The sequence below is a fragment of the Monopterus albus genome, unplaced genomic scaffold (assembly GCF_001952655.1).
Source record: "Monopterus albus unplaced genomic scaffold, M_albus_1.0 scaffold31.1, whole genome shotgun sequence".
NCBI classification, from domain to species: Eukaryota; Metazoa; Chordata; class Actinopteri; order Synbranchiformes; family Synbranchidae; genus Monopterus; species Monopterus albus.
Window position 1 is genome coordinate 4,318,202 of NW_018127911.1, and position 27,034 is coordinate 4,345,235.

At 39.5% G+C, this 27,034-nt stretch overlaps 1 protein-coding gene across 1 annotated transcript in view; it reads left to right on the plus strand.

Annotated features, from left to right (window-relative positions):
* cdkal1 (CDK5 regulatory subunit associated protein 1-like 1) overlaps positions 1–26,779 on the plus strand; it is a 235,510-nt gene extending 208,731 nt beyond the window's left edge. Inside the window, exons 13-15 of the mRNA XM_020596756.1 lie at positions 5,654–5,737; positions 9,950–10,114; positions 23,988–26,779. Coding sequence (XP_020452412.1) covers positions 5,654–5,737; positions 9,950–10,114; positions 23,988–24,146 — 408 coding nt within the window. The 3' untranslated portion in view covers positions 24,147–26,779. The remainder of the gene's footprint in view (positions 1–5,653; positions 5,738–9,949; positions 10,115–23,987) is intronic.
* Positions 26,780–27,034: the final 255 nt, after the last annotated feature.

Sequence of the window (27,034 nt, forward strand, 5' to 3'; positions counted from 1 at the left end):
GGGGTTTTCAAAGGCTGTTTTCAGAATCAACTTTTCTCTTGGCCATTGTTAGGGGCTAGCTTTGACCTGAAATTAGGGTTGTATACATCAACAGACGCTTGATTGATCTGACGTAATTGACGTGGGAATGATCGCAGGTAGCCTGTCATTCGGTAAGGCAGCTGTTGCGCTGCATCATGGGATTTGTAGTTTGTGTGTTATCGTGTTCATATCCCCGGGCCATTAAAAGATGATATATAGGCCTTGAGTTTGACACATGTGCCCTGGGCCATTAAACTCTTGAATAGCTAGTCTGTGTTTCACTCTTTTAACTTCTGCTTTTTAACTTGAATATATTTTGTATTTATTTAGTTTTTATTGCTGTGCACATCGGGGGCCATTGGGCTGGAGTCAAGTTGCTCGTATTTTTGATAATACTTGGCAATAAAGTTTATGCTTAAAGGTTATGCTTATGATTACAATCTAGTTGCATGGTGAAAAACATAACAAATAATATTCCCATATGCAGCAAGATCATTTGGATGTTGATTGTTTCTTTCTTTGTTATGCAGATGAAAATGTTGATTATAATTCAAAGCCATATTTCTCTCATTGTCTTCATTATGATAAGGGTTAATTACCAATTAAACTGATTATCTCACAGATCTGCAGCGGATCTGCTACATATCATGGCATGCTATTCTTTGAATGGTTAGGTAAATAGTGATCTCAGATTGTAGGTGTTTTGCACCTTGCACCTTTTTGGTATCCTGTGATGTTATTCAACAGATGGAGTGAAAACAACTAAATGTGGACCCTTGCATAAAGTGCACATGTTTGTAAATATAGACAAGCGGCCACACAGACAAAACCCAACACATACATTATATTGCAAATACACACAGAGACCTCGTGGTATGGTGCACAGAGGTGACGACAGCTCATCAGCTTTTAATTTACTGAAATACTTCATATGTCATTGTCTGTGCTGGGGTGTGTTCAGTCAATATTTTAGGATATACAGTATTTCAATCCCAGAACAATGTTCCACATTTGGGTGTGGGTCAGATGTTATTTAGGCTGGTAGATCTACTCTAGGTTTAAGTTCTAGTGCACCTCTCCTCTGGTCCACAGTACAAGACTGAAAATGAAATGAAAGTTTGAAGAGGCTTTGATAAGATGGTCTGTTTTGTAAGTGACTAAATGGCTATGTTTTTAATGGGCCAGTACTTGGGGTATTTGCTGTAGGACAAAATTTGACATTGTGTGATGTGCTTTTTTGTGCAAAGTGATGCACCAGTCTTGAATACAACTTTGAACACAACTTTAAAAAATAATGTGTATATTCTGTAAGTAAAACTTGCTGTGATTGTTAGCCAGAGGTCAGTGGTTAACAGAATGATACAATGTTAACAGACAAGGTCTGTTTGTTTATTTAAACACCAACTTCTTTTAAAAAAATATGCAATCAGGTGCATATTTATTTGGACAAGGATGCAATTTTTGTAATCTTGCCTCTGCACACCACTACAATGGATTTGAAATGTCAGTATGTTTCAGAAGTGTCGACTTTCAGCTTTGATTTAAGGCATTTCACAAAAGCATTGTATTAACCATTTAGGAATTACAGCTATTTTATGTAAACAGTCCCCCATTTTCAGAAGCTCTAAAGTAACTACACAAACTATCATAAAATATATACAATAATTACTTTTAATATGTGGATGCAAATCCTTTGCAGTCAATGACTGCCTGAAGTCTGGAACCCATGGACATCGTCAGATGCTGAGCTTCCTCCTTTACCAGGCCTTCAGATGCTGCTTTTTTGTAGGTCTTTGTGCCTTCACCTTTGTCTTCAGTAAGTGAAAAGTACACTCATTTGGGTTGAGGTCAGGTGATGGTCTTAGTCTTTGAAGAATATTCCATTTCTTTGCTTTAACGCGTTTCTGTGCCGGGGTTGCTTTCATTGTATGTTTTGGATCATTATCATTCTGTACTGTGAAGCACTGTCCTGTCAGTTTTGCAGCATTTGTCTGAATGTGGGTGCCTAGTATAGATCTATATACTTGAGAATTCATCCTGCTACTTCCATCAGCATTCACATCAAAAGTAAACACCAGTCATCCATAACACTGCCTCCACCATGTTTGACAGATGATGGTGCATGCCTTGGATCATGAGCCCTTCCTTTTCTCTTCCCATCCTTCTGGTACAAGTTTATCTGGGTTTCATTTGTCCAGAGAATCTTGTTCCAGAACTGTGTGGCCTTATTATTTTTCTGGTAAAAGTCTAATCTGACCTTTCTGTTCTTGAGTGTTACCAATGGTTTGCACCTTGAGGTAAACCATCTGTATTTCCATTTATGAAGGCGCCTCTTGATTGCAGGCTCTGACAGTGATACACCTGCCTCCTTGAGAGTGTTCTTGCCTTGTGTAGATATTGTAAAGGGTGTTTTCTTCACCAAGGAAAGAATTCTACAATAATCCACTTCTGTGGTCTTCCAGGCCTTTTAGTGTGTCTGAGCTCACCAGTGCATTCCTTTTTTTTTTGATAATGTACCATATTGTTAATTTGGTCACTCCTAAAATTTCTGCTGTCTCTCGGATAGGTTTGCTTTGCTTTTAAGCCTTATGATGGCCTCCTTCACTTGCATCAAATCCTCTTTGGACCGCATACTGAGAGTTCCAGTGGACAGCAGCCAAATGCAAATTCAACAATTGGAGTCAACTCCAAAACTGTTACATGACAAATAGTAAGGGAACATGCCACACCTGGCCATGAAACTGCTTGTCAGTCAATTATCCAATTACTTTTCAGCCTCTGAAGATGGGAGACTTTGTAGAAAAATGGCTGTAATTCCTAAATGGTTAACACAATATTTTGCTAAAATCCCTTGAATTAAAGGTGAAAGTCTACACTTCAATAATGTATTGACAACTTCATTTACTAATCTATTGTGTTGGCAAAATTCCAAAAAATTGTGTCCTTGTCCAAATACCTCTGGACCTGACTGTGCAACAGTGTGAGTGTTTTCTTCTGACATTCTCAAGATTTTAGGCTCAAAGCTATGATATCTGGATTCAGTCCAAAGGAGCAAACTAAAGGCCAAAGTCAAATGTTCACCGTAGATTAATAATGTTCAAAGGGCATTTTTTTTTTCATACACTTTTTTCACAAAACTGCTCTGTTTGCAGGAATCAGTGATTTATTTTGTCTCTTTTTAAGTCTGTCAGCATGGCCTTGCACGCAAAGTAACATCAGTAAAAAGAAAGCAGAGAAGGATGACAGGACATTGGAGTGGAAAGAAGAGAGGCAGGAACAGCAAAGCAAATGCCCAGAGACAGGGGAGAGGGATGAAAGCAAAGGCATCAAGATGGAAAGGAGGGAAGAAAAGAGCACAGAAGATGGGTGTCTACAAAAATGGAAACACCCTGAGCAATGTGTCAGAGCTGTGACTTCTAAGGCCCTGACATATTGCTGAGGAAATGATCAGTCAGCACAGTTTTCACAGTACAAGGCTCATTACTGACAGAGTTAAAATGTTAATACTGCCTGTTGCGCATACAAGATACTTGTTCCCAAGATTTTCAACTATTAAAAACTACTGCTTTTAATATTTAAAATCCAAGGCACATTTATTTATATAGCACATTTTCATACACAAGGGGAGGCGACAGTGGTGCGGTGGGTAGAGTACTCGTCTCCCAACCAGACGTTTGAAGGTTCGAATCTTGGTGCCGGCTGTCGAAGTGAACCCCTCATTGCCCCCGATGGTTAGAGCCATCGGTTGAGGTGGCGCCGCAGATGGCTGCCATTGGTTCTGTACTGGAAACAATTTCCTTGTGTGTAACGTACTTGGCCAATAAAGGTGATTATCCTTATCCTTACAAAGGCAATTCAGCATGCTTAACACAATGCACACGTTTAGATAAAACATTAAAATGCATACAGTTTGCACACAGATAAAACATTAAAATGCATATATAGATTCAACTTTAGAATGCAAATTTGATTAAAACATTAAATGCAAATGAAATGAAAAAATTACTTGATAGCACAAGGTAGCAAAAAGCAAGTGAAGATACCTAGTACTTTTAGGAAAGCTGTGAAAGACTGTGGACTCTCACTGTTCTCATTATACTTTGCACCCCTTTACCTCAGTCTAAGACTGAGCAGACCTGGTGGTTTGTGCTCTGCAGCACTGTTTCCTAAATTGCTGGCTTGCATCTGAACTTTCTCTTTTGTTTTCCTACATCACAAGAACAATCAGTTTGCTTTCTGAACAATCAAATTATGACGAAGTAGACCAAAAACATAATTTACAGGTGTGCACCCACACTGTATGCACCCAAGCTGCATTGTACATTATCCAGGCATTCAGTTCTGAAGATGCATTAGGCCACACTAACAATGTATCAATGTATTGAAAAAATGAAATGAGTATGGCTCCAACCATGAAGCACACATTATCAAGATACTAGTCTGTGGAAAACAAGCGAGAAAAGGTATCTCCCTTTCCATCTAAGTCAATTCTGAGGTTGTTTTGTCGACTCCTACAGTACTTTCAGCAAAGTTCTCCTCTTCTTTCTTCTTCTTTAAGTCAACAACATTCTTCTACAAAAAAAGTACTTTCTGCCATTATGTCCAATTCTAAATTTCTTGATTGGGAGGCCTTGTTGTAGTATTTGATTTTCCCATGTCCTGAAAAGACTATTTTCTGTAAGCATTTGAATTGTATCCCATATAGCCTTGTATTTTTTTTCTTCTTTTCATTCATCTTTTTTGTTAGGACCTGAGTTGAATAGTGCTCACTCTTCAGCCAAAGTGCTAAAACTGAAGTGGCTCAGGAACCTTGAGATTGTAATTAAATGGTGAATTGCACTAACAGAAAACATGAAAGACCAAAACATTGATTGAACTGGAATCTTGATGAATAGAAACATAATGTCAGACTAAGGCTTGTGTTGGATTAAAACCGAAGAAGGGTACACAGCTATACATGGCCTATATAACATGTACAACCTATAGCAGACAGTAGATTTTCCTAAATATATTCATATTACATCATTAAATATGTGACAGCAGATTTATTAACATATCTGATTCAACGTGCAAAGAAACCAGGTACCAAAATAATGTGGTTGAGGCAAATAGCCCACATTTTCTAGCAGTGTAATACGGCAGGAGAAGGGAGACCGAGCTATTTGACCTTTGAATGTTTTTGTTCAAGAGTGTCTATTTTAATCTGAAAAGTAAATGATGTATTTAAACATTACAGCCGATTCTCCTTTTCCTTGTAAGAATACTTAAAGTGAGATTTCAAATTAAACCGATGATACTTTTTTCATGAATCATATGCTTCATATCACAAAAGCACATCTATGGCAAGAAAATGTTATGCTTTTACTAATGTGATCAAAATGGCCCGACCATGCAGAAGAGGGAGGGTTGCAAATGCTGGTTGTTTTGCTTAGGTTATGGTCAGCATATGGCTGAGGATATATACACACTCACAGATGGCCACATTAACAGATTAAAATATATTTGCACCAAAGCTGCATGATAAGCTGATTGATGTTTTATTAGTCAAAGTGTTTATCTCATTTTTTTTTTTCTTTTTCAGAGCAAATTCAGTTTGGTAATATTCTTTCTCTCTTTCTCCCACTCTGTGCAGGTAGGGGAGAGGCAACACGTCTTGGTGACAGAGGAGTCTTTTGATGCACAGTACTACGTGGCTCACAACAAATTCTATGAACAGGTAAGATGTTTGTTAAAATAAGTGAATGAGTGATTAATTTGGACCCATTCCACAGAACATGATGCTCTTACCACTGCATTTTTAACTAGAGAAGCACCGATTGCCATTTTCTTGGCCGATTCCAGTTTCAGATTTTTTTTAATTTAAAATCTGACTTGTCAATTGATTTTCTTTCTAAGAACTCCAGTCGACAACACGCGTTCATTTTTGTATCTTTTCTTCAATGAAAAATTTAATTGTAATAAAAATAAGACATTGAATTAAAGTTTTATATCTCTGTCTTTCTCTTACTCATATTTTTTATACAAACCTCCAACTAATACTGAAGTGCAATATTTATACTTATTCAAATATAAAGAGGTGCAACAGGTAATATTTGCTGTATTTTAGCATGGGTTGGATACACTGTTCATTTACATGCATTTCATGTGTAGCCAGTAATACTCTCATTGTAGACTATTTGGTGGAGATTTGGACAGTTTTCTCTTCTCCAAGGCGTTTCTGTGGCCTCCTCTGTACGCTCATTGTACATCAAGTGCTTCCAATGCGCAAGTGAACATGCCCATTATAGACATGAGCAAGATGCTACACACTGCACACTCTTTTGGTCTGTGCCAATGCATGTGCAACGTGGACTGCCGTGCCTCTTAATCTGACTGGCACAGAATCAGATATCTCAGCGTGATCAGCCGGTCACAGGTCAAGGTCTATCGTGCTGAAAACCGGCCATTTCCGATCTGTGCCAATCGATCAGTACTGTACATCTCTACTTTTAGCTGTTGTGTCCTTTTACTCCAGCACATACACAGGCAGCCACAGGTTTTGACAACAGCAATTAAATATGCTAAAACTGCATTTCCCTTGAGCTGTTTTAAAATTTAAATACTGCAATACATTGGTGTCATGCAAACATTTAAGATAAAGGAATAGTGAGGAGTACAGAGGACAACCTTAAAATTACATTATGTCTCAAAATAAATGTAGTGATCCAGTTATCTTTAGTTAGCAAGGTTAGCCACATTAAAGTAATAATATGATATTGACTGATATCTTTCATTGGGTGATCACATTTTTGTTGATGTTTCACTGAAGTTGCACTGGTTGGTAAGGGTGGTAGGATGTATTAGGAATGTTTGTTGACACTGTCGGCCTGCACACTCTGTCCACCATCAAGAACATACAGTGCAAAAGCTGTAAATTAATTTGCATTTGATGAATATTTTTTCATATGTGAAGCTTATCCAACTCTTCCTCATTTTCACACTTAGTAAATCAGATCAGAAGCTTTGCTTTGCATGTCACAGGAGTACTCACAGCAGGTGTCAGAAGCTTAAGTTTGTATTGACTGAAGTAGTTTAAGTGTAATATCACACATACAAATACACACACACCCCCTGCGGTGGTCATGGGAGCATTTGGCAGTTGATAGTGGTAGTACTTTTTACTTTTTTTTTTTTTACTGTACTAACATTAAGGTCAGCCCTAAAGACATGAGCATTCCATCCTGCACACACAAACAACTGTTCACATACACACACTCATCTGCGTAGCTTCAAAGACCCTCTCTCAACCTGTGAAAAATTCACTTTAAAACATCTTGAAATAAATCACTTTGCTCCTGCTTTAACCATCATAAGAAACATGTTTGAAGTTCTGCTTTTTATTAGCAGGGAGGGCAGGGGATGGTGATAATTTTTCTTCCCCTCCACTTTTCCTCCCTCCTCTCCTCTCTTCTTCCTTTGCACATCATTCTGCGGGCTGTAAACTTAAGTTACAAGTGTCACTCAGTTTATATGTTTGTTGTACAAGTGCACGCTCTTTCATGTGTAGTCTGTGTGAATTTGTGCATATGCATGCATGTATGTCAGTTGACATGTATGTCAGGGAGGCACGTCAATGTGTTTGCTGTTTCCCCTTCCCTGGTTTTTTTGGACAGTGTTTGGTATTTGGCATGTTTTCCTTCATCACACTTGAAGATGAAAACATCATGTACCTGAATCTGTCCCTCCAAAAGCTATATCCCCATGTCATGTATGCTCTATGGCTACACCTAGGACACACAGACGGGGAAGTAAGGAATAAGGTAGAGAGAGGTGTGAATGTGAAGAAATGGCCTAGTTTCACTTTTACACCATCAGATGGTTATCTTTCCTGACGGGTATAATAGGCACCCTACCCACCTGTGTGTGTATCTGTTAGTGGCTGAGTGAGGGACTAGGGGGTGAGTTTTCAGTGAAATTGGACAAGCTCTTTCATCATTTAATCACCCAGTAATGGACCTCGAATGACCCTCACCTACATGCATACACTCTCCTACTTCCCCCCACAGCCCTACTGTTTTTTCCACTCTGTACCCAGCCCGGTTGCTGACTACTGGCACACACATACTGTATACACACACACATGCACCCTCACAATGATCAGAGTGTTGAGCAGCAGGTGTGTTGATTAGGCAGGTGTGGCACTGGCTGTGTGTCTGTCTAGCCTGCTCTCCTTCTCATATCGCCCCGACTGGATAAAGACTGACAGATTAACATTGGGCCAGGCATACTCCCGCCATCAGTAATGCTCCCTCCACCAGTTCACCTGCTGTTTTCTGCCCAGTCAGTCACTCAGCCCTGCAGAGTTTTGTAATGGTTAGACAGACCACCAGGTGATCTGAGTCAGCACACAGCCCGTTGAAGTGTACTGAAGCAAGACACTGGGCACGACCAAAGTCTCTTATATGCATCACTTTTCATTTCATTTTACCTTTCATCTTTGACCCTCCCACATAAGATGCAAGGAAAAAATAGGAAACATGTTGTAGATACACGAGACATCCTTTCCTCTGATCCTTCATCTCAAGCGTCCAGTCATCAACTGATTTCCCACAAACTGTTTATAAAAGACTTCCATGGAGGGTGGTCTCTTGGATCTTCACCCAATGCTCCTTAAGCGGCCTCCTCACTTCTCCCTCTTTAGAGCAGATATAAGACTCTTGGGACATTCTTGCTTCTTGCTTGACCAGAACAAATTCCGGGTCAAACGAGGAGTGAGGAACAATCATATTAGAGACTTGAATCCCCAGCACATCCATGGTTCTGCTGATTCCAGCCTTTGACGCAATCAAAAAGATTTTTTATCAGCAGAGATCAGTCAAAGTTTAATATTTTCATTATTATTAAATTATTTCACACTGACTGTAAACTGTGTCAAACTGTTTCCAGAAGGAACGATCAGATCACTGCAGTGTCAGATAGTTGTCTCATAAATGCTCAGGTTCATGCTTTTTTCAGAAAAGATAACATCACGTTTCAAAGCCTAAGGTGATTAAACCTATACAGGAAATCTTTTTTCTTTCACTTGGGAAACAGAATAAATGATGGGATGTTTGCTAACAAAACATCTATGTTGTGGTTATAATTTGCACAAGCTCTTATGACTACAGTTTTAAATCCCAGCATTATCATGACACCAGTCATCCTATTGTGTTTAGGGGAGTGATTGAACCACTTCTAACTGTACAGCACATATCACCATTGTCGATCTGCCAACTTGTTTTGAAACGAGAAGTGTTTGCAAGTGATCTTTATTTAAAGTAAGTCATTAAGAGCAAATTCCATTTCACGCTAAGCCATAATTATAACTTTACTTTTTGCTTCTCTCCTGCTGTGATCAACTAAGATTTATAGTTGCCATGGTGAAATAGTAAGACAAACCAGCAAATCCCACTGGTTTATCTCACAGCTGTTGCCGTAGTTTTTGACCTTCATGACTTCCATAAATGGAACAAAAAAGTTTTTTGGTTTTTATAAGCATGCAGACACGAGCTAAATAGCAATGAGTGGGGGCACTGGGAAAAACTGTTTGGAGCAGCATTTAATTGGAAATGAATTTGACAGATGGGGAGAAAAATGCAGATGGTTGGTTATTTGGTGAAATGGGTAGTTCTATAGATCAGCCTGTTTAAGTACATGACAGCAAGTTTCTGGCATTATCTCAATACAATGCAGTCACTAAATGACATACCTTTTTTCCTGAACCCCTGTAAGCCTACAAACCTTCACTTAGTGATGTTAATGTTATCTACTATGCTCTATTTTGAAGTTATGATGTGATTTATTTTCTAAGTGTATTTCCTCAGTCACTGCTACATAATATCCCAAGTGTTAAATAATTATTACTTGCAGTGGCAAAAGTTATGATACAGTATGTCACTCCTGGCTGCAGGTGCTAGTACCTAAGAGGGCTGAGTTCAAAGGGAAGATGATTGAGGTGGATATCTACGAGGCAGGAAAACACTTCCTGAAAGGCCGACCAGTAGAAGACAGTAAACCCTTCACTCCCTCCATTGCTGCACCACTTAAGAAAGGAGAGGTGTCTGGCGTGATGCAGGTAAACGTACACACACACACACACCAGCACATGTCCACACATACTGTGAAATGTACACCTAGGATCACATTTTTTCATGATTTGTTGATAAAGCACTGTAAATAGACTTAAATGCTGTCAAAACAAATGCACAAAGAACAGACTGAATGTATGTAAACGCAGTCATTACTTAAGTTCTCTACCCTGAAAGACTACAGCATAACATATTCATTACAGTAAAGTGTGCTTCTTAGCATACACCTTCAAATAGAGTTTACTAGTTGACATACTGTATATAGGAAGAACTGTACATACAGAAGTGCAATAAATTTAACAAGACCAGCAGATAAAGTTGATGTCAGGAGTAAATAAAAAATATGGTTAAATCTTTACATGAAAGTAAGTATATAGAATAGCAACTAGAAAGAAAAGGAAACGACAGAGTACACCTTAGTTTCAAGTTTATTCAGTTTAATTGAGGTGCAAATTAATAATAATCACTTTTAAAAATTAGGTTTTGGCTAAAGGGAGGTGGCAGGTTAATTCCACTTAAGGACTCAAATCTAGATAATCACTTGGGGGAGCAGTAGGTTCAAGGTTCAAAGATTTTTTATTTTCAATCCACTATATGTGCAGGACATACAGAAAAATGGAAATAGCGTTTCTCTCTCACCTAATATTGAATGCCCATACCATTTAAGAAACTAAAATAGAATAAGAAAACTAAATTAAAGTAATTAGGATAAAGCTTAAACTGTACATCCTAATAGGCTATGACTCAAAACTATGTACAATCAGTGACAGTAGTGCAATTAATAACAAGAAGATTGTCAGGTGGTCAGCATCACCAGGGACGTTGGTGATGGGATGCATAAGAGCTTATGAAATGTACATGGAGTAGTGCAAATGACCAACAGCGGCAGATATAACATTATAAAACTGTCAGCAGCAGATTTTCATATAATATAACAAAAGGGGGAATGTATTGAGTTTGTAGCAGAGGTAGTCTTTTTTTTGTTTGTTCTGTGGTGGGTCACAGTCCAGGGGTATCAGGCGTATGATGTGACCGGGGTGAAAGCAGAAGACTACAAACATCCAATGATGAAGAAAAGCTCTTATTTACAATGAAGACATTAATGGAAAAATCTAACTGGAGACACAACAAGATGCCTCCTGTCTGGTCTTAATTTGGTCTCCCATAGGTCACTGCCATACATCTAAATGTGCTATCTTCAGCAATTATATGACTACATATTGCTGTAAAATAAAACATATGTTCTCCAACTATTGTCTTGGGATTTAGGGGCCAGGGTGCTTTGGAAGCATTTTAGCTAGCACTAGTGTTATTTACCATTGATTAGTTGTTACACTCTATAAGATTACAGTCACCATCCAAGTCCAATAATCAGTTAGCATTAGTATAATTAATCTGTAACACAGAAGCTCACAGTTGCTTGGGTAATGCAGTTACTGATATCAGTCACGTTGAGTGTTTGTTGAATATCACACAAACTTTTGTTTGTGTCTGTGTTTGCGTATCAGTGCAGCCTTATGTCAAAATCTTGTACCAGCTTTTTATATCCATAATATTAGGTTCATTTTGTCTTGGTAATATTAGAGAAAATTTTAGTGCAGGCTATATTTAGCAACATTCAGTCAGTTGCCTTCTGTATGTAGTGTGTGTGTGTGTGTGTATGAGTGTACTGGATGTACAATAATGTAATGTAATGTATTTAAGCAAATCCACACTGTTGTTTTGTTTTTCAGGTAATAAGTGGACCTGCCCTGCATCTGTTACACTCTTGTTGTGTGTTCTTCTTCTATCAAAACTTTAAAAGTTATGTTTACAACCACCTATTCAAATTTTGTGCAGTCTCAGCAAACAAATAAGGTGTATAGAATTTGTGTGTGTGTGTGTGTGTGTGTGTGTGTGTGTGTGTGTGTGTTCACATTTTTAATCCATATCATTTCCACAGTTTGTGAAAAAGCATCAGTGTAGCAGGCATCAAATAAGTAATTTAAGATAAGCCCTAGCTGGCTCCGCTGTTCTGTCTCCTTTCCCGCACACACATATACACACACAGACTCACACACAGGCAGACACACGCACACACCATGTTAATGTATCTGTTTCACTACATGTTATTTTTCACTCTGACTAGCTGTAGCTTATAGCTCAGGACATGGAGCCACAGAGCAGAATATGATACACTTTCTAATTTCACACTCCATCAGCCTTTACTGCCAGAGAGGGAGGGGAACCACAGAACAGACAGAGACATGAGAGGGAGAGAGAGCGACACTGATGAAGAAGAAGGCAGGCAGAGAGAGAGAGAGAGAAGTAGATGGCAGAGAATAAGATAAAACATAAGAAAGAGAGAGGTTTCACAGCAAGTCAAGCGTCATGTCACTCAGCAGTGAAAGGTTCAGAAGTGCGGGCTAGACCTTGTAAAACTAGTTGCCTCATCAAGTCTGCAGCCCGTCCAACACTCACCCCTTCGTTTTACCCCACTTATTTGCCCCTCACACTCGCATTGTTCAACATTCTTACAGAACACAACCAGGCCTTAATTTTTCTTGTGTTAATATAACAACACATGCACTCTGTTGCACATAAATTCATACAACAAATATACAAATGTAAGCCCGCAGACAAACGGATACATGCTGGTGTGTCTGAATATGCTAAAAGCCATTGTTCATCTCTGCTGTCCACAGCATATTGGCAATTATCATTCTGTTATATTAAGTATTCTCTAGTGATGCTGCTTATGATCTGTAATCTTTAGTCCTTCTGACCTACATTGCTGGCTCTTAATGACAGCGGAGTGGCACTGGAGCCCAGTGCTAATAGATATGTGACCCAATGGCTTGGAAACACAGCAGTGTCTGCAAGCTGCACACACGGACACACTAACACTATAGCCCTCTAGTGTATATGATTGTGTCCTGTATCCGTAACATTGTTATTGTTGTTGTTATTATTATTATTACAAGTGAAGGAGTGCATGCATTCAGTACAGTGTGACACTAGCATACCCATGTATACACACATACACACATCTAAGGACATGCACTCTTGCGCATGTGCACACACACACATACCAGTGGCTGGCCTATACATATTTGAAGATCATCTTTTTTGAGCTAAATGTGTGTGGGATTAAAGCAATATGACCAGATGGATGGATGAATGGATTCACAGAGCAGTGGCATATAAAACCCTGTGTGAGTGGCTTCGAATGGATGGATCTGAAAGTAAACGGATAGATATGGATGTGTGGGTGTGCAACATGATGAACACGATTTATGAATGAGCAGATGATTAAACGCATGGACATGTGCATATATACATATATATAGACAAGTGTAGGACTTATGGATGGATGGATAACAAGGATACACTCATAGTGATCTAATTGCACTCTCCTCTTTGTCCATATGCAGCACAGGATTATTGTGCTGAGCTCTGCAAACAGGAAAGGTGTCCTGCTAGATTTATGTTGGGGATGAGCCAAACCCAACATGCAGTTCTTGATATACTTAATTAAACATCAGTTGGAGGTTTTGGTGTCATAATGGAAAGCTGTTGTACGGTCATTGTTTCCTTGTTATTGGTTAAAGGTGCTACCAGCGAGGGTAGGGAGAAATACTGTTGGATGGCCGGTTTTACACAACACGACAAAGACTAGGAATTAGATACTCTTTTGTGTGGCTGTAGTTTTTCCTGCGTTCAGTTCAAAAGCATGCAGGTCATATGAATCAAAGGGTATAATCTGACATTTGTTTTTGCCTGACTTTCCCTGCCTCTCTCTCTCCCTTTTCCTTCCTTCTCCCTCATTTCTTTCTGTGCTGTGAAATGCTCATTTAAAGGCCTTAGTGTTTTGCTATTTTATTCCATTAAAGAAGACCAGAGAACTGGGACTCATTGTTTTGGCTTTGAAAAGAGCCAGCGCTTTATGGCACTCATTTTAAAACCAAGTGTGCAGTCGGGCCCTCTGCACTAATACAGCTTTGCTCAGCAAAACTCACCACACTGGGATGTGTGGTGGAATTGTGTGGGCTCTACCTGGATAGCACTGTCGCTCTGGCTTCTCACCTGCAAGTCAGATCTTTTAGATACACCAGTCACATGCTCAATAGCTGTACACATCAGCTGTCACAAACAGGTGTTCCCCTTTTGTGTCCTGAACATTGTGTTCTAAAAAACTGTAGTGGTCATATTTTAGAGTTCACTAGGTCATCTGAAAATAGATGAAATTGTTTTGGAGGAAAAACAATGTACAGATGAGTATGAAATTCTGAATAAATGAAGTGGTTGGACTGGTGCTCCACAGAGAGCTTGTCGGACACTGAGTAATGAGAACATTGGAGAGTACTGTACTGTACAAACCATTGGTCCCTAAAACTCACTGCAGACTTGCAGTGGAAAGTTTGAGAATGTGGCTGTCAGTGCTTTTGTTTCTGTGATATCATCACCGGTAAATGATGGTTGTCCCTCCTGCAAACAATGGAAAGCCATCTTCCACTGTTTTCTTGACAGCTGTAGACTTTGCTCACTGTTTCATCATTTAGAAAGAAATTGTAGGATGTTTGGAGAGGTTTTCTCTTTGGGCTATAAGTGCAGTCACAAATGGGGAATGGCATGTCAGCTGTTTAATTTTATCACAAGCAAAATGGTTAGTAATGTTAGCAGAAGGAAGAAAATGGAAGGAAGTGTTTTCAATAAAAACTAAATTAAAGGTTGATTCCAGTTATTACAGTGCGACGAATAATGTGGAGAAATCAGCATCTGGTGTTATAAGTACGTGTTGTGCTCTGCTAAAAAGGACAAACTGGTCTTTGGACCTGTGCTGTGTTAAGAAATAAATGTCTTTGTAGTTACTTTTTTCTTTCTTGTTTCATAATTTGAAAAAAAAAAAAAAACAGGTTATTTTGAGTTTTAGTTCAGCGCTGTTATTGATATGATCAAATAAAGAGCATTTGAATATTAAAGAAAAATCTGCATCTGTCTACCCCTCTCTCATCTGTCACAGAAGCAGCACTTTCTGGAGGAGGGGAAGGACTGTAATGAGTCTTTTAGCGGGACACAATAGCAGAGAAGGCACTCAACAGCATGGTGAAGGGACAGAAAAGGAGAAAGTATCTTCACCAGTCCTCATCCTCAAATGAAATTAAATGATAGAAGAGGAGGGGTATGCCTGAGAGAGAGAGGCCAAAAGAAGAGGCACGAATGAAAGCAAGAGAGTGAGGTAGACGGAGAGATCAGGAGACAGAATAGAAGCTTGAGTGCCATCCACTAATCAGCTCTTTTCATAGCATACTTTCTCAAGGAGACTGAGAGAATAGGAGAGAGAACAGAAAACGACTCAGCTCCATCCACAAGACAGCAAATTGACAGTTCATATGAGAGACAGAACAGAAAGAGGAGGGCAGTGGGAGAGAGAGAGGGAGAAATATGGGTAGTGAACAATGTCTCTTCGTAACCACAAATTGACAGGATAACAAAAAATGAAGGTGAATGGACAAGTCTCTGCTGGAGTATTGCATTTGCTGCCCTTTCTGGTTCATTTCCTCTAAGACTGGCATTCTTGGTTTTCCCAGCCTCCTCTGTTTTTAATGTACCTTTTTGTTTGTTTGTCTGTCTTTCATTGTAGCTTTGGTTCTTTCTCTTGGTGTCCTGCTTTATCATCCCTCTCACTACCTTCCTTCCTCCTTCTGCTCTGTATGTTTTACTTTTTTTGACATGAACAAGTAGCAAGAGAGCATCGCAGTGCTTACAGTACATAAAGATAGACAAACACTGACATATGCTACAGGTTCATTGGTAAAACAACGCTTAAACACATACACCGAGGCACGTTCCCCTCTGGTGTGCCTGCCAGACACCTACCAGCCCCGGGCTATATTGAACACTGGCTGCACACACACAAACATCACGTAGACACAACACAGACATAGACACACGCAGGTATAGCACTCAAGCCAAAATCTGTATTTCACCCCAAACAACTGAACAGCTCCATGTTGACATGCAGCTGTCATGGATTGTTGCTTTGATATTGCATTACGCACACGTTCTTATCTGTATTGTCAGGAAAAGAACACAAATCAAAGATTAGGCTGTCTCTTCTGGTCAGGATACAGTTAATCCTCTAAAATCTATTTTTAAACTTTTTATTTAAAATGTCAGAAGGTTTTGCATGGCCTTTGCATGACTTTGTTTACTCTGGCAGCAAATGACTTGTTTTGCCTTCAAAGCAGCAGGCACAGCTATATTAAGCATTTCATTTAGCATGTCAAGTTGTGTTACATGGCCGTGCTTTGTGTATACTTGGAGAACTGAAGTCACGGTAACAAAGGAATAAATGTTAGGCCATCAAAATATTAAGTCACATCTATTTTAAGTATTCTTACCTAACATGTCAAATGGCATTACACAGCCTCATTCTGTTTTGTTTATTTCAAATGTCGATGCCCCTTCCTTTGAGCTTTGTTTTTGAGCCACAAATGAAATACTGTATGTAAATAACAAAGCACTTAGCCAAGAACTGAGAAAAAAATATATGTTTACTTGTTGAGTAATCTGTTTTTTGGGATTTTCCCTCCCTGTTTTTGTAATAGTCTTTTCCCAGTATGAACCTTGTAAACAAACTCCTCTGAGCAAAGCTCCTCAGCAGATGACTCACCCATGACTTAGTGTTTTATTTTGAATTTTACCATCCTTTTACAATCAACATGCAGTCAGTATTACAGCTGTAGTTCAGGGGACGTCTCTGCATTTAATTCTTGTTATTGGAATAGTTTCAGAAAATGTAAAAACAGAGGAAAAAACACAATTATTTAACAAATGTCTCTTCTGCTTTTTGGATGAACACCTACAGACCATAAAATACATATGTAAACTTAGGTGTGATTAGGGTCACTTATTATAATCTGTCTGTGCTGAATGAGGGTTCAGTAGTAAATGCTGGCCTCTGATCACCTCCACATGTACCTGCAGGCTTTTACTGTGACATGTTTAGCAACATTTTTCACCAGTCTTTAATCTCGCTAATGGTATCCACTACAATAGGCTACAGGGATGGCTTGTTTTGCTCAATTAAACTTGGTTCAGTGTTTGAATCTACCTGAGAAATGTAATCTGCCTACTTTAATCCTAGGCTCAGGAAAACATCTTGCTACTTCGTCACCAGAGACACATTACCTGGAATGACTCCCAAGACATAGATTACTAGTGAAGTGCTTTAAATAGCAAGTTACTTAATGTAATGGTGTATTCTGCATTGTCAAATTAAATCTGAAATATGTTCTTGGTTGTCTAACAAGCACCTCAGGCCTCTTTGCTTGCAGGCAAACATACAATACAATGGAGATAACAAGAGACAGCTTTTCTCTGTGTGAAGAGTAATTGGTGTACTACAGTGCCGCACTTACTTGTCTGACTTGTTTGTGTGTGTGTAAGTACACTAGATAGTAGGCTTTTATGCCTTCTCTATTCAGTGTCATTCTGACCCTCTTTTCTTTTTTATCCACAAAGTGTTGATGTATAATGTGTGTGCATCTGCACAGGATATGTCCTTGTTAGGTTTGTGTACATTTTTGCAGTGCCTGAAAGCATCTGCTGTGCTCCTGTCTGTAATAGTGCTTGTTGTGTGTTTGACATATACATATACACCAAACACCTCACGTGTGTGGTTCTGTATTTAGTTGCTCTAACTGTAAATCTGTTAGGCAACTTGATGTATTTGTATGTGTGTGTGTGTATGTACAGTAAAGTACTAAAAAGGATCCTTGTTTGTGGTGTTAGTCAGGGTTATAGATGAGTACAGTTTGCAGAGTGAGTGTTATCTTTGACTATCATTTGGGTGGTGCTGCTGGTCTGGTGATGCTTTGGTGCATTTTCCAGATGGCAGCAGAGGATGTAGTGAGTGAGCAGGGTGACTTGTGGTATTTCATGATGTTTTGTGTTTTTTTTATGCAGCAGGGAACATTCAGTAGTTAGTGTTGCCACTATCATGGTATTTTCAGGATGGGAGTTGGTTAGGGCTTAAGTGTCCATATGCCAAAATTGGTGAGCTCGACCAGAGTGCAGTCTTTGGTGGGCTTTGAATGTCAGTTACAGTTACTGTTTGTTGTGGTATGCATTTTTTCTTTCAAAACATTGCAGTTATATATCCCCTTAAAACCACATCACGGTCTGACGAGCAGAGACAATAAAAACATAAAAGCATATGGTATCTTTGCACATTTTCAAAGTAGGCTTTATTTTCCTCTTTAGTGTTTCTAATTGTGGTGGTAAATAAAGCTGATGATATTGATTTCCATTCCCATTCCCACAGGCTTGTAGCCTGTAGTGGATCCACTGTTGACGGGGCTATAATTTTGCATGTTCTGATGCACAGTGGGTGAAAACAGAGCCTGCAAATTGCATATAGCGTACTAGTACATTTTCAGTCTACTGAAAAATGTAGGTCATGTTTTTATTGGATAAAGCATGGAAAAAAAAATGAATAACCTTTTTTAAATCTATTGTTTGTGGGTGTCTGTGAGCTTATTTGGACATGTAAAGGCTATACAGTTAACATGTATGCATTGTGGCATTCAGAAACCAGCTGTGTCAATGCATAACTTGACAGTATGTTTAGATTAGGCTGTGTATGTAAAGTGAAACCAGGTACTGTACTGTATGCCTGTGCCATACATTTTGTGATTTAGCTGACAGATCAGGAAGAGAACATGACCCAAGTTCCCCCCTGACCCTGTGTTCGTCCTTTTATTGTTGTGTGTTACCCTTATCTTTCTATCAACAAACCTGAAAGTCACAATTTACACTGGAACTCAGTCACTGATTCCCACAAAGACTTACAGCATTACTTGGAATCACTCTTTTAAATTCTTTCCACTTTTTATCCAGTTGTAAATACAGCTGCAGATCATTGTTATTGCCACTGTGGCTTTGTCAAATCACCCGTGACTAAGGAGCTTGTTTCAGTATCTGTTTACACATGCACACACACACCCCTTCCTTGGTCTCTGTGTATCTAGAGTGACACTGACAGCTGGTGAGGATCATGTGAGAAATGTGACCATTGTGTGTTGTGCTTTCTGGCTCTCGTGATGTGTTGTGTGTGTTACACTGTGTGTCTTTGTGCGAATATGTTGGGTGTATTGGTGGAGGCAGAGTTTAAAAATAAATAAAGTTTCATGTGTGGAGCTAGAGCCAAAGAGACATCTGAGAGTCCCGGACCTTGAGGGAAAAGTAACTAGTTGTGCTAGCCAGTCTGTCCCCGAAGTGTAGTGTTAGATGATTTTCAGGAGGATTATTTTGCTCTGCTCTACCGCTGTGACCAGGGGGACAGACATTACCCACCACAGGTCTACACATGTACGCACACACTCACAACTACCAGCTCTTGTTCTCACAGACATATGCAGGAGCACAGCATGCCAACTAGCAGGTGGTGGACTATCATTGCAAGCCACAAGTCTCATCTTTTCCTGCCCCCTTTTGTCCATGTCTTCCTTTCCTCATTTCTTCTCAGTTTTTCACTTCTGTCCTCTCTGCTCCTTTCCTCCCATCTCTCCCACTGTGCTGACACGCATCTACTGGCACTTGGATTTTCACTTGTCCTCCCTACTAGTAATAGATTTTAGACTGTACTATTCACTCTCTCTCATGGCAGCCTGTTATTAAAGACACCTGCAGAGACAGAAAAATAGACCGAGAAGAGGCAGTATACTTGCCCTGTAAGTGAAGCAAGATCATACTTTTTTCTGTTTAGTCATTCTTTCACTGTGAGCGTGTCTGTTACATTAACTATTCATTCAGGTGTGCAGAAAATGAAACTTGAAGCTTATGTATAAACAGAAGTATTTTTTGTTTATATTCAGCCTTTATCATTAATTCATTCATTCATGTTCATAAAAAGTAATGAATGGTGAAAAATCAACCACTAGTGCTTTTTCCTCACTGCCACTTCAGTCATGCTTTAATGTATGAGCCAACATTTAAAACCTTCTAAAAGGCATCCAGTGCCGCGAGTCCTCCAAGCTCAATGACCCATATGGTCATTTGTCCTTTCCCTCTCATATCATTAAATAGTGCTCCTGTGGGAATTTCAGTATTCACACCAAAATTAATGTACATCACGATATCCAACTTTATTGACCTCTGTCATCATGGCATCAGCCATAAACACGATGGCTAGCTGGTAGGCTACATATTGTAGCAGGCTAACTAACAGCAAGCTACTGGAACTCTGGCGTCTTGGAAACAGGCATAAATATGATTTCAAAATAATGTCATGATTTCATTACGTTTTGCCACACAGGGTGGTTAGGCACAAAAACGACTTGGTTACGTTTAGGGAAAAAAAATGACTTGGTCATGTTTAGGAACAAAAACATGCTGTTACATTTAGGAACAAAAACTCTTGTAAAACACAAGGCACACACTGGAATTGAGCTTGGGTCTCCTGCAGGAAGGGCCTGTGTTTTGTATACCTAGCCATCCACCCAACCTCCTCCTCCGAACACTGTTCGTGTCATAATTAACACGGCCACTAGATGTCACCAAACAATGTCACGTTACATTTTGTCATAATAAACTGCTGGCACAAACGACGTATTCTGTCGTATTTTACAGGACAGTGTCACAGTTAAGAGGCTTGGTGTCACATGCACTGTGACATGACTACCGCCATATAATGTACACTGGCAAAAAAACTCTTGTGTTTTTTTTTCCTCCATGCATCAACACAGCATATCAGTTTCACCATTAGGGAGGCCAGTGATGACTCTAACATTAGGCAAATGTGTGTGTGTCAGCCAGATCTCTGTTACTGATTCTTCTTCACCTATTGTCTCAAGTTACTGTAAGTGACTTATGGATGTGTCACATAGGCGTTGTCAGTCATAGTATCCATCTTCCATTGTGTGTGGTGACAGAGGAAAGCATTCAGTGACAACAGTAAGGAGGAGAGTGGGTGGCAGAGTCACATTCACAACAGTCACAGGATAGAGCAGAGGGAGTGACATGGAGGATTGAGGCAGACGACAGCTGCTTTGCAGCTGCTCATGCGCACAGCTATGTGCATTCAACGTGCATTGATTCTCAGTTACATACAGATACTGTACTGTACAAAGAGTCAGGTGTTTGTGTGTCCGTCTTTTACTCAGTTCACAAGTCAGAAGTGCAATAGGTATGCATATGAATTCTCTACAAGGGTAACTTTTCAAGTTGATTTCTGAGTTTTCTACCCTTATAGGAAGTTTTTTAAAGCAATATACAATAGTAAACTAACATCAGTTGCCCAGTATTGGTGATGATGGACAAAGTTCCTTAAGTTTCCAACATCTCATGAAAGTGGGAAGGTGCAGAGAAAGGAGTCAATCGACATTCAGTAAATCTCACAGCCAAACCTCTTACGATACAGTTATCCCTTGTGAACTTGATTAAAGGTTATTCTAGAAAGCTGCTGATCATTCACTCAATATCGCCCTGCATAATCTACCCTTGTGGTGATAAGGCATTTTAGCACCTGCCATGCAAGATGAGAGATATAAAAACCACCACAAGGTCATCAGATTGATTTCCATTCCACTCAGAGATGTTGACAAGTGTTGGTTCTCTCATCCAGTTTGTTTAATGCTCAAATTAAAAGGGCAACATCTTGTGCAGGATTATTTATTTATTTAGCAATCAGTTGGATTTGCTTGAAATTGCACCTCAGGGCTCCTCTCACAGACATTAAAATAAAACTAAATAAATGTGTAATCAGACAGATTGATGTTCACTGAGGGAGAGCGGAGGTCAGGGAGAAACAGGGCTGGTTATCAATATTCAGTGTTACTAACTGAATTATATTAACTCCATCAACAAACTGAAAAATACCAGCTTGCCTTTATTAACTCCATCAACAAACTGAAAAATGCCAGCTTGCCTTCAGCGTTGTTTCACAAACCAGCCTTACATGCTTATGTGCATTATTTCAATTAACATGTCTGACTATTGGTGACATGCCAAACACACAAACTCCTTAAAAGTCAGCCCAAAGCAATCCTTGCTTTAGATGAACACTTCTGCTCTGAGTGAATTGTCTGTGTTGCTGCAAGAAGGTGAAGTTGCACTTGACTGAAACATCATAGCAAAGCAGCAGTGACATAGTGGTCTTACTTTGCCTGTGCTAACATTACTGTATATGCTAACTCTTCTTTTCTCATTCCTCCCCAAGCTTCTCTGACTACATCATAGTGCACCGTCACACCATCAGCTTGGTCCAATAAACATCACCCTGCAATAATTGGATCACTACAAAACTGCATTAACTGCTTTAAACAAACACAATAGCATCATATTTGAAATGCACTCATTTGCATAAGCAAAAGGCTGGTTTTGTGAATGTTTTCATCCACAAAATATTGAAATAAGTACTGAAACTCTTGTTTATTGTTGTTGTTTTTTTCCAAATGAAACTGGGTTGTAGAGACAGAAGGTGAAAAGACAGCAGAGACACAGGAAAGTGCAGGGAAGGACAGTGCCCTGTAGTTCTGATCTGTTCTCCTAAACCAAAGGAAAAAGCCGATGATTTTCTAAGATTTGTAATTTTTGGACAACAGTGGAGGTCTATGGCACAGAGGAATTAGTTCAACCAGGGTCTGGATTCACAGACATTATGGCGAGTACACAACATTCATAGTTGGTTTGACTCTCTCTCTTTGTGGAAAATAACCCAAACCTAGAAAATCACCAGGCGTATCCTTTAAGGCACCACCCATGGGTCTGTGGATCATATCAGGTAACATCAATAAATCTACTTGTGCATAATCAATCATGATTGACACCAATGGTCCATGAAGGGTGGTATATACCTCACATAAAATGGCTACTTTATGAAGATCCAGTGACTAGAGCAAATTACGACTTGGCTGATTGATGTGTAAACTCCAGATATTTGTTTAAGAGAAGCAACCTCTCCCTCCTCCTGACAGTTTCTCTTTTATCCTCTACCCCATCTTTCACCGTCACATGCCTTCAGTAGTGGATGTCTATTTAATGCTACAGCACACTGAGACTAAACAGAATTCTCTGATTACAGGCATTTGATGCCCCGGGTCACTGGCCACTCTGCTGTCAAGCCTCTCGCTCTTTGATTTGTGACCGTAGCCAGTTGCTTTAATCTGAGGATGATTCCCTAATTATGAATTATGTGCATGATGTTTGCTATGAGCTGCAATGATTTCTGTGTACACAAGTGTATGTGGGAAAACAAGCCAGGGACCTTGGGTGTGTGTGTGTGTGTGTGTCTGTGTATCTGCATGCATCTGGGGATATACACATAATGTTTTAATTTTTAAACTACTTAGTCCCCAGCTGATTCCCTGTGAGAGGAATGTTTGGCAGGAAGGCTCAGTTAAGAGCAGCAGCACCAGTAGATCACTGTAGGTGACTGAATTCGTCCTCCTTTACGCCACTAGAGTTAATATGGGAGGATTTATGTCAGGAGGACCTGCTATTTTAGATGAAGTAGCTCATTTTTAACCTCCAGAAGAATTTCAGTGATGATCTACTATAACAGCACATGATTTAAAACACATTTAATATTTTTAACATGTTGATCTTTTCCTAATTAGCAGGGAGACCAGATATATAAGTAAGCATCTACTGTGCATTTTGACAAAATTGCTCCGCACTCGATATCTGTAGCTAGAATCTGGAAATCTTTATTTCTCTGCAGAGGACAGCATTCAGCAACATCCCCTAACAACAAGACACTAAAGTATTGTGCCATTTTTACAGTGTCAGGATGTTAACAAATAAAGGACACAAAAAGCTCAACCTGTCTTGAGCTCAGACTAAATTGGCTGTTTTTCTGCATGGTTGCCCCCACAGGAACAGGTTGCCAGGGGCATCCAAGCTGCTTCTGTACCCTCTTCATCCGTTTTGTTGATCGGCTCTTACAGTCTGGACAAGGAAGTCCTGAAGAAGCTGGGGATCGGCCTCATGCTGGCAGCAGCTATTTTGGCCTTCACTGTGGAGAAACTGTTTTGATGGAGCGACTGCAAACGAGAAGGTAGAGAAGAGGGAAATAATAGAAGCCCAACAATGGTTTAGAAGGGACACAATGACAAAACTGTTTTCTCCTTAGATCCCATGTAACATTAGCCTAAATAGAAAGACTGAGGAAGTCAGCGACACCTGCTCAGTCCAGGATTAGTTCATTGGTTGTCTGAGATTTAGTGTCTTCTTTCTAGTAGCTAGATTATTTTTTTACATTTTAATTAAAGGACATGGTTTATCACATGGCAGTTATTCTACTTTGCTTGCTCCGGACAAATCAATGTCTGTTGTCTTCTGTCTGTGATGTAGGAATAACCACAGTCAGGCTCTTCACTTTGACTGTACACAGGCCTTTTGGGTACAAACTGTTTTTAGAATTTATTTCAAGTAAGATTCTGTTTCATTATGAAGTGCAGGCTGTTTCAGGAAAATGCAGCATGTATGCTTTGCCTGTTTACTGACAACTACATACACACTCTATAATAAAGCACAACTCAAGTAGTTGATACCTTTGGAAAACACAGTCTGGAGCATGTTGATCAGCTGCTGTATACCAGAACAAAGTCTGAGCTTGATCAAACTGTTAGTGACTTTGCAACTTGCTTTAATGCCTTGAATTGTGCTTATTGTATTGTGTTATTTTATTCTGTGGAAAGGAGTAACAGTCTGTATAATACTCTGATTAAAGGCAGTCTTCATTTCAAAGTATTTATTTGTGGACAAGAGACATGGACAGAATATTTTCAGAGTGACAGTATGTCATGAAGTCTTTGAAGTTGTTTTAATATTTTATTCTTTTGTTCAAGTTGTTGTCCAAAAGGGTTTTGTTTGTTATTTTTTGTCATACTATAGAATGGAATTAATTTGCAATGTACATCTTATCTTACTCAAGTTGCTCTAATATAACTGGTAACTAACCAGGTGGACAGTGCTTACTGCTGGGGTTGGTGTCCCATCATCTTGTCCTACACACCCAGTGTGATTTGTTTTATTTGTGTCTGTATGCTCCAGTGCCACCGTAAAGGGCTGTTTCATGTTTTCTCGCGTACCCGTCGCACTGTTGAGCTGATATCCACCTGTGAGATTTCTGCTACTGCCCCACTGTGATATCACTTCCATATGTGGAGCTAACAGCACTGAAACAGTTTCCCAACAACATCCCTGTTACTCTGGATAATCCACAGAACAGCTTATCATCTGTTCTCAAAGGAACTAGAGCTACAGTAGAAATGTTTCTGTGAGGACTGTGACTCGGGGTCTGTGGATTACTCAAACCACCACAAATCGAATTCAGATACAAATACTTGGGTGGTGGCAGAAATCTTGGAGGAGGATATAACCAAAACTGTTAGCATAGCAAGTCATCACTAGAAATAACTGAGAATTCTGTTTCTTTTTCTCTAAGTCAGGTGAACTAATCCTGTGATATACTAACTGTTGTGCCCATGTGTGGACTGCTTGTGGTGCTTATGGTCTTGAATGACAGATTATACGTAGTTCTCTTTTTTTTTTTTTGTTGATTAGCATTTGTTCAAAAGTATTTAATAAAGGAAAGAATTGATTTTTCATGAGTGAAATGGCTAATGTGATTGACTTTACTGTTTGATTGACTTATTAACTAGGGACATTTTTACCGTTAAATAAGCTTTATAGAATTTTTTTATAGGAAACTTCCATGTCTCTGGAACGCTCCCGCATCATTCAGTTGTTCCTGTGCATAGAGCCTGCCTTTGTTTTTCTCTAATGTCTTTCTGTGCTCTGAAATCTCAGACAGTGAATAATGCATGCCCCAATTTATGTGTCACATTGCACTGGCACATGTGTTTCTGTCAGTATGTCTGCATTTTTATCTGTGTGTGTGTGTACGCCCCTCTTATATTCCTAGTCATAAGAATCAGTTTCAGCTTGTTTGTGAGCTTGTTTCTGTGTCAGGTGTGCATCTGTACATGCCTGTGCTGTCTGATGTAGTGTCTGTAGTTTCCTCCAGTGCTTAATTTAGCAGAAAGTTAGCATGTGTGCATTTGTGTGTGTGTGTGCATGGATGGTTGTGGAGTGACAGGACTCATCACTCTCTCATTCAGAAAGCCCTGTTATTAGATATACCCCCGTTTGTCGCCTACACACACACACACACACGGTTTGTATTATCTAAGTAAATGATGCATGTCACACATTTCGTTGGCATATAGATACATGCATGTGTGCTGGCTTTTTCTTAGCAAGCTGATGCAAATCACTCACACACACTTGCTGCAACTTTGTAGCATTTGGGCAAAGTTCAAGCAAAGTTGCACACAAACACAAGCACTAAAGCTTTATATTACCCCATCAAACGATGCATGTCTTACACATAGACACACATGCCAGCTTTGTATTATGTGATCAAATGATGTGTGTAGCTATGAAGCTTTTTACATCCATCCCACAGTGCCCTGTATTATTCTGCACCCATCCATACTGTGACAGTTCGTTTGATGCTGTGTAAGCACATTTCCTTCCTGTGCATGTCAGTTACACTGCATTGTTCTCCAGTGAAATATGGATGCAACAACACCCCTAACATTTTGGAGATCATCACTTACTGTGAAATATTGAGATGGGAGCCGTAGAAGGGAGATCATTGTTCACTTCAGTTGTTTCTAATAAAAGCAAGGGTTTCTGAATTCTTCTTTTGGGTGCAGCTGTTGTCAATTTGTCATCTATGCAGAGACGTCCTTTTGATGTGAAACGGAGCAGCTCTGGACAAATGCAAGAGGGGGTCAAACACTGTGATGCTTTCCTATGCCCTCTCTCACCTAATCATGTCTTGTCATGGATTCAGTTGTTTTAAATTTCAGGTGGATTGGCTCAAACAGGTACATGTTGTTGGTACTCAGAGG